Source organism: Pteropus vampyrus, unplaced genomic scaffold, assembly GCF_000151845.1.
Source record: "Pteropus vampyrus isolate Shadow unplaced genomic scaffold, Pvam_2.0 Scaffold1, whole genome shotgun sequence".
Lineage (NCBI taxonomy): Eukaryota > Metazoa > Chordata > Mammalia > Chiroptera > Pteropodidae > Pteropus > Pteropus vampyrus.
This window is the reverse complement of record NW_011888782.1, coordinates 700,690-709,709: the sequence shown is the minus strand read 5'-3', so window position 1 is coordinate 709,709 and position 9,020 is coordinate 700,690. Positions and strand designations below refer to the sequence as shown.

Here is a 9,020-nt window from a genome sequence, read left to right as displayed (position 1 = left end):
ACCTGGAATTATTGTATAACAAGTTTTTCCTCAACTGCCATGTTATCCTTAAATGCAGTTCATACTGATAGGACAAAATAATTACTTGATTCTCTTGTCTATCAATTTTTATTGCTTTATAGGTGTTAACATTCTTTTGTGGCTCAAAAAAGCCTAAACATGACTCTTCTTCCCATAAATAACTCCAAAATTTAAAACACTTGATAATTTTAAAGCCTCAGTTTCTCATTAAACCTTGTGCTCAGGATCCTGTTAAAAAGAGGTAAAATAGTGAGATGATAAAAATCAGGGAAAGCATGACTAAACCCCCCCAGACTTCCTTGTTATGAATTAAAGCAGACATTTTAGCTCAAGATCTCAGCTGCTTCTGACTCCTCTTATAAAGCCACCAGCCCTACCATATGACTTCATTTATCTCAGATTACCTCTTTAAAGGCCCTGTTTCCAAATAGTCATACTGGGGGTTAAGACTTTAATATGTGAACTTGGGGACAGGAGAAAAATTCAGTCTGTAACACTATAACTACTAAATGTGAATACACTTGCATATGGTGTCTGCACTGAGGATCCTGCCTCTTTAGCTCGGTCAGAGGATGTGCTCTAGGTGGTTTGCTCTTGAATCCCAGGCACTACCTTACATGTTAAATTAATGTTGGTGAGATCAGACTAATGCACAAGGAAATTCTTGGAGGATTATAAGGTGCTAATTGAAGTAACATAGATTAAATACCATAGCAGTTCTGAGGAGAAACTAGGTATCAGAATAATCAGGTTTTTGTTTGTTTGTTTTTGTTTTTTAAATGAGAGAACTATGTATGTTTGGAATGATCTGCATGTAAGAAGATGTGCTAGCAATACATTTACAGACTGCTAGTCAAAGTCAGAGTTAAAATGGTTATATAGGGTGTGGACAGATTCTGAAGAGTCAGAAGAAGCCGAGATCTTGAGCTAAAATTGTAAACTAAGTGTCTAAGACCTGAACTGGGAAAAGAGTTCATAATTTTGACAAGAAAAGCATCTAGACTTCTACAGAAAAAGTTTTTATAAATTAGATATTTATTTAGATAATAAATTAGATTTTATCTAGGATAGAGAGAAAAGGATCATAATTTATTTTGTTTATCAAGAAGTTTTGAAGAGTAGTAACTACTTCAAAATATTTTTAATTGGTGAAATTCAGGGAAACTTACTGAAAACTGCCTATGAAATGACCCAGCTAACACAAATGGCTCTAATAAAACCAGGCCTGTGAGGTTTTGTTTGGGGGAGGGGCAGTAGTTTATATGACAATGCTACCTATTTGGCAGTGTAGGAATGTGTTGTCCTAAGCTGTGAATTAGCTCAAAGCTGAAAGCTTTGAAGGTCCAATTCTCTTGAGGGGCAGGGACAACTCCTACACCATTTAGAGGAAAATCTGATAAAAACTTCAGGTTTTTTGTTGAAGTTAAAAACTTCGACCCTTCCTGCTTGAGTTTCAAAGAAAGAATTGTTAGGAATTGAACAGTTACACAAAAATTACAGTCCTGATTCTGGTTTGTCCCTTAAACAAAAAAGAGGTAGCTTTATATTTAGAGGGCTGTGGTAATACATGTAGTATTTGGAATTTAGGTTTAGATTAATAAGGCTAATGCAATTTTGTGAGTCTAATAAAAGGCATTTTTAACCCAAAAGAACAATATTCTAAATAAAAAACATAACTAGCAATTTGCTTTTTAAGCTAAGTTTTACAAATCTTTTATTGCTTCAACAGAGAATGAATGCTAGAATACCTTTGCTTTTTAAAAAACTTATCTAATTTGAGTCACTACTTTTATTCTTTATTGTCTTTATTTTCCAAGTTTGGCACCCAAACTTGGCAAACATCATGGAGATTTGTACAAACACATATATACATATATACACACATTTTTAAGTTTAAAGCCTCAGTTTCTCATTAAACCTTGTGCTCAGGATCCTGTTAAAAAGAGGTAAAATAGTGAGATGATAAAAATCAGGGAAAGCATGACTTAATTCCCACAGACTTCCTTGTTATGAATTAAAGCAGACGTTTTAAGGCAAAATCCATCACCTTGCTAATAAAACTTCCACTAAGCTACAGCCTCTGATATTTACAAGAAAATAAATAAATAAAAAACCCCTTGCACACTTCACTGTAGTTTAATGACAAGCTAGCTGAGGAGCTGTATTATTATTTCAGATAACTTTCCATTCAGGAACAGTTAATATTTCAGTGATTAAAATTTCAGGTGTTAAAAACTTCAGGCAGGGTCATCATCATACTCTGAAGCTGAATTCTTCAGGTACTTGTTTCTAAATTACTATACAAATACATCACAGTAACACTCAGCTTTTAATTTAAAAAACATTTACTGTTTGGTAATTAAAAGGTAGATATGATTAGTGTACTCTAGGTCGTTTGATTTTGTTTTTCTCTGTAGGAGCTTTCCTCTTTTGTGATAATCCAGGCTCAGGTTCCTTATTATTCTGAAGAACTGAAACAGCTTCTGGTAGACAATAATTTTCTACTTGAGGAGGAGTTTCCTATAGAAGGAGGAAAAAACCCAACATTATTTTTTTTCAGATTTCAAACTGTTAAATGGGCAGGTTATAGATTCTTTTACTCTGTTTTTTTGACCACAGAAATTTTAAAAGGAAAATGTATCCTCATTCCTAGGATCTTGCAAAGAAAACACTTGTCTTTCAAGATATGCTATTTAGCACTTATCACATTTAGAGAATAGTCTCTGTGTGACAATCTCACCTTTTTATCAGAAAAATGAGCTTATACCTCAGGCAGAGTGGGGTTAATTCAGACCTTAATAATAGTTTTATATCTGTAAAATATGATTAAATACAGAATACAGAAAATATGGAAAAATAGCTAATAGTTATCAAGTATGTGACATAATGCTTTAATTTTTGAAAAGCTTTTATACTGAATTTTTACTTGACTTTTACAATAAACATGTGAGGTGGTTTTTATTCCCCATTTTAGATAAAGGTTAAAATAACAATTGATGTTACATAACTAGCCAAGTGGCAAAGCCAAAACTCACACTTCTCTATTTGACTTCCAAACCATTACATTTTTCTCACAACCATACTCCAACATAAAAGGACCTTCCGCCCTTATTAATTTTCTGGCAATATGGCAGATGGGACAAGGAAGTGAATCACCACAACACATTGAGTAAGGTTAACAGAACTGAACTGAGACTCAAGCTGCCGCCGACTATGGAAGGTCAGTCAAGTAACCTGCCTGCTAAACAAAACAATACTCTTCATAGGAACATGACAATCTAGTTCCTACAACTTACTCCTATGTCCAGGATACATCCAAAATTACTCCATAGAAGCAGAACATGACTCATTCTCAAGAAAAAATAATCACTCCAAAAAGCTCAAAATACTTAAGTATAAACTTAAAAAGCATATATACATTGAAAATTACAAAATGCTCATAAAAGAAATGAATAGTGACCTAAACAGTGATGCCATGTTCATGGGCTATAAGATTTAACATAGTAAATATGTCAATTCACTCAAATTGACCTATAAATTAAATGTAATTACTATCAAAATCCCAGCAAGACATTCCTGTAGACATAAACAAGCTTATTTTTAAATTTACATTAAAAAGTACAGGCAAAAAAACAAACATCCCTTTACCCCAAACCAGGCTCTAGAATAGCTAAAACAATCTTGAAAAAGTATAAAGAAGGAATCACCACCTAAAATTAAGGTTTACTATGTAATTAAGCCAGTATGGCAGAGGGAGAGACACACAGACCAACAGAACAGAAAACCCAGAAATAAACACACAATGTGTTCGAGAGAAATGACAAAGGTGAAAAAGCAACTAAATGAAGGATCGTTGTTCTTTTAACAAATGATGCTGGAGCAAATCGACATTCCAAGGCCACCCCACCCTCCCAAGATCCCAAACCTTTACCCTAAACCTCATACCTTACATGAAAATTAGGTTAAATTGAGCTCAAAATGGATCACAGTCAAAACATCAAACTATAAAATCTTTAAAAAGTTTTATCAGGATCTAGGGCTAGGTAAAGAGTTCCTGGACTTGACAGTAAAAAATACTACCTATAAAAGGAAACACTTATAAATTAGACCTTATCAAAATTTAAAACTTCTACTTGGCAAAAGACCCTGCTAAGGGGATAAAGAGATAAGCCAGAGAGCAGAAGGAAATATTTGCAAATACTCATCTAACGAAGGGCTAGTATATAGAAAAACTCGAGGCTCAACAGTAAAAAAACAAAAAGACACGAACACACATTTCAATGAAGAGGATACAAATATGGCAAATAAGCACACCGTAAGATGTTCATTTTGATTAGCCATTAGGGAAATGCAAATTAAAATCACAATGCGAGATCACTACATAGCAACTGAAATGGCTAAAATAAAAATATTGACAACTAAAGCTGAGGAGGATACAGAGAAACTGGAACACTGTCAAATATGACCACTCTGGAAACAAACTCTTGGGCATTTATCCCAGTGCAATGAAATAATGTTCATAGCAGCTTTAGTCCTAAAAGCCCCCAAATGAAAACCACCCAGATGTTCAATAGTTAATGGTTCAACTGTGCTACATCTGTACCACGGAACCCTACTCAGCAATAAGTAGTAGTAAAACTACTGATACAAGCACCAAGCTGGATGAATCTCAAGGGAATTTTACTGACTGCAAATGCCAGTCCCTAAAGGTTACAGACTATGTCGATTCCATATAAAGATTTAAAAAATGATGCAATTATAGAAATGGCAAGAGTGGCTACCAGGTGTGAAAGACACCTGGGAGAAGGGGGCTATCTATGCGAGAGAAGTGTGGGTGTGGTTAAGAAAGGGCAAAATGAGGGCTCTTGTGGTGACAGAACTATTCTGTATCTTGATTATAATGGTAGGTAACTAGAGAAAGCGGACATGGGATCTCTCTGAATTTTTCCTTACAACTGTATGAAAATTTACAATTTTCTCAAAAATAAGAAGTTAAAAAAAAAATCAACATCCTGCTCACGATCTAGGTGCTGGAAACAGTAGACAACGATTCTAATGCAGCTACTGTAACTGTGCTCTATGGTGTAAAATATGCTTAAAACGAGTAAAGAGAGAAAACCTCAGTAGAAAGGAAATTATAAAAAAAAGAACCAGAGTCTAAATATAAAAAATGTATTATAAAAATTTTTAAAAAGTCACTGGATAGGCTTATGAGCAGAATATAGATAATAGAAAAAAAACAGTGTAATTAGACGTGAATAGATAGAAATTGGCCAATCAGAAGAACGCAGAAAGATGACTGCAAATAAAAAAGAGCCTTAGGGACCTGGAGGACAATATCAAAAGACGTAACGTGAGTTAACCGAATTCTCAGACAGGAAAGAATAGAGCAGAAAAAATAATACAGTGAAGAAATAATAGCCCGGATTTCCCAAACGGTAAAAAACGTGTACGGATTCAAGAAGCTCTACAGACACAAAGCAGGATTAATACAAAGAAAACCACATATGAAGTTATTATAAGTGGTTGAAAACCAAAGATGAAGAGAAAATCCGTATAGCAACCTAGAAAAAAATGACACATTGCATACAGGGGAACAATTCAAACTATCATTGACTTATCAGAAACAATGGAGGGCAGCAGAGAGTGATGTCTTTAAAGTACTAGAAGACAAACTATCAACCCAAAACTATAACCTGCAAAAGCATCCTTCAAGAATAAGGGTCAAACAGACATTTCAAATAAAAGAAAACTAGGAATGGTCCCCATCAGACTTGTGCCTACAAACTAAAGAAAGTTCTTTGGGCTGAAGGAAAATGATATCAGACAGAAACTCACATCTTCAGGAACAAAGAACACTCAAAATGGTACACATCAAGATAAATATAAAAGACTATTTTTTCCCCTTTAATTTCTTCAAATACAAGGACTTCTTTAAAGCAAAACTTGATTAAATACTGTATTTTGAGGCTATATCATATAGATGTAAAATAAAATATATGACAACTACAGTGTAAAGCAGGTGACAAAAAATTTTTCTGTAAAGGGCCAAATATATTTCAGCTGTGTGGGATAGATGATCTTGTTTGCCACTACTCAAGTCTGCTGTTGTAGTGCAAAAGCAGCCATCAAGTATATGTAAATCACGTTTGAGTTTATAAAATATGTGGTGGGCTGGATCTGGCCTGTGGGCTATAGTTTACTGACCCCTAGTATTAAGGATCGGGGAAGCAAATGAACCTATGTGGTTGTAAGATTTCTACATTTTACGTGAAGTGCCACATCAACTCTAGGTAGAATATGAAAAATTAAGGAAGTATATTGCCGTAGAGCAAACCCATCTACTTCCAGAAAAAAAGAGAGGTTTTTGCTTTAAAAAAAAGTCAATGAATGAATGGAATGCTAAAAAAATATTAAAACCAGAAAAGGCAAGAACGAACAGAGGAAACAAACTGAAAATAAATGGCAAAAAATCCTAAAACCAAACATATCAGTAATTACATGAACTAAAACACTCCAAAAATAAGAAAGCAGGACCCAACTACATCCTGTTTATAAGAAAGCCATTTTAAATATAAAAATAGTTAAGTTAAAACAAACAAAATTTAAGAGAAATTACAAACATCCCATTTACAATTGCATCGAAAAGAATAAAATACCTAGAAATAAATTTAACAAAAGAGGTAAAAGACCTGTACATTGAAAACTATAAACCACAAATAAGAAGGTATTCCATGCTCATGGGTTAGAATAATTAATGTTGCTAAAATGTCCACACTACCCAAAGCAATCTACAGAGCAATGTAATCCCCATCAAAAGTCACAGAAAGAGAACAATCCTAAATTTGTATGGAACAATATGACTCCAGATAGCCAAAGCAATCTTGAGAAAGAATATTCTTCAAACAAAGCCGAAGGCCTCAAACGTCTTGGTTTCAAACTATATGACAAAGCTGTAGTAATCAAAACACTATGGCTGGTAATAGCAACAGAGAAATAGATTACTGGAACAGGACAGAGACCCAGAAATAAACCTGCATATATACAACAGGAAAAGGATAGCCTCTTTAACAAGTGATGTTGGCAAAACTGGAAGGCCACATGCAAAAGAATGAAACTGGACGACTATCTTATACCAAATACAAAATTAACTCAAAATGAATTAAAGACTTGAATGTTAAGACCTGAAACGATAAAACTAGAAGAAAACAGAGGTGGTAAGCTCTTTGACATCAGTCTTGGCCATGATATTTTGGATCTGACACGAAAAGAAAAGACAACACAAACAAAAATAAGTGGGACTACATCAAAATAAAAAGCTTCTGCATGGCAAAAGAAATCATCAACGAAATGAAAAAACTACCTACCAAATAAGAGAAAACATTTGCAAATTAGATATCTGATAAAAGTGTAATAGCCAAAATATACATGGAACTCATACAACTCGATAGCAAAAAACCCAGACTGATTTAAAAAGGGCAGAGGCTCTGAATACATTAAAAAAATAAAAAATAAAAAAAAAAAAAACAGATGGCCAACAGATACATGAAAAGGTGCTGGACATTACTAATCATCAGGAAAATGCAAATCAAAAGCACAATGAGGTATCACCTCACATCTGTTAGAATGGCTAGCATCAGAAAGACAAGGAATAGTAAGTATTGGCATGGATGTGGAGAAGAGAGAACCCTTGTGTACTGCTGGTGGGAATGTAGACTGGTACAGCCAGAATGGAAAACAGTACAGAGGTTTCTCAAAAAATAAAAAATAGAACTACCTTTTGACCCAGCAATTGCACTTCTGATATTTATCCAAAGGAAACAAAACACTAATTTGAAAAGATATCTACACCTCATGGTCACTGCAGCATTATTTGCAAGAGCCAAGATACAGAAACAACCTGAGTGTGCAGCAACAGATGAATGGATAAAGAAAATCTGATGGACACAGACACTGGAATATTATTCAGCCTTATAAAAAAGAAAGAAATCCTGCCATTTACAACAACATGAATTGATCTTGAGGGCATTATCCTAAGTTAAATCAGAGAAACACAAATATCGTATGATCTCACCTAATTGTGGAATCTCAAAAAAAAAAAGAAAATTCAAAACTCAATAGATACTGAGAATAGACTGGTGGTTGCTAGAGGAGGGGCGTGAGTGGTGAGTAAAATGGGTGAGGGTGGCTAAGAGGTACAAACTTCCAGTTATCAAACAAGTCTTGGTGATGTAAATTACAGCATAGGATATAGTAAATAATACTGTATGGTACTTTTGAAAGCTGCTAAGAGAATAAATCCTGGAAGGTCTTGTTATAAGAAAAAAAATTTGTAATTGTGATAACGAATGTTAATGAGACTTATTATGGTGATCATTTAGCAATAAATGCATATATTGAGTCATTATGTTGTATACCTAAAACAAATATATGTCAATTATATCTCAATTAAAAAAGGGGTGGGGCAGCAAGACTGTCCTTCAGGAAGATTGGAAGACTCCTCTTGGGCGAAAGTAAAACAGTTCAAGAAATGCAAAAAGGTATGAATCTAGAAGGATCCATCCAGATTTCACTCAGCTCAAAACTGACACGACCCAACCGTGTGCTCAGTACTTCCAATCAGCTTTTTATCACCTACTCTTAAGAGCAAAAAGCCAAGAATTAACCAGATATCTGATAAATTCCTATAACATAGAAGATAAAGACCCAAGCAGTTTAGGGGAAGCAGAAACTATGCAGAGGTAAGAAAACTTAAAAACATGTATCACTAAATCCTCTGAGAGCTAAGAGAAGGTAGTGCATCAATGAAGCAAAAAAGAGAATATTAAAATAAAATGTAAATTCAGATAACTAAAAAAGGTCTTGATTACTAAAAACATGACAGCAAAATGAAGTTGATAGAAGGTATGATCAAACTGACTCTCTCAAAAATTGAAGACAAACATAGGTGAGAGATAAGAAAATCCAATATGCAAATAGTAGAAGTACCAGAGAGAGAA

The 9,020-nt window shown here is 34.2% G+C and overlaps 1 protein-coding gene across 1 annotated transcript in view; it reads right to left on the bottom strand.

The window, feature by feature from the left end:
- Window positions 1-1,704: 1,704 nt before the first annotated feature.
- The window catches only part of TOPBP1 (DNA topoisomerase II binding protein 1), a 57,316-nt gene continuing 50,000 nt past the window's right edge, over window positions 1,705-9,020 (bottom strand). Inside the window, exon 27 of the mRNA XM_023527480.1 lies at window positions 1,705-2,541. Coding sequence (XP_023383248.1) covers window positions 2,398-2,541 — 144 coding nt within the window. The 3' untranslated portion in view covers window positions 1,705-2,397. The remainder of the gene's footprint in view (window positions 2,542-9,020) is intronic.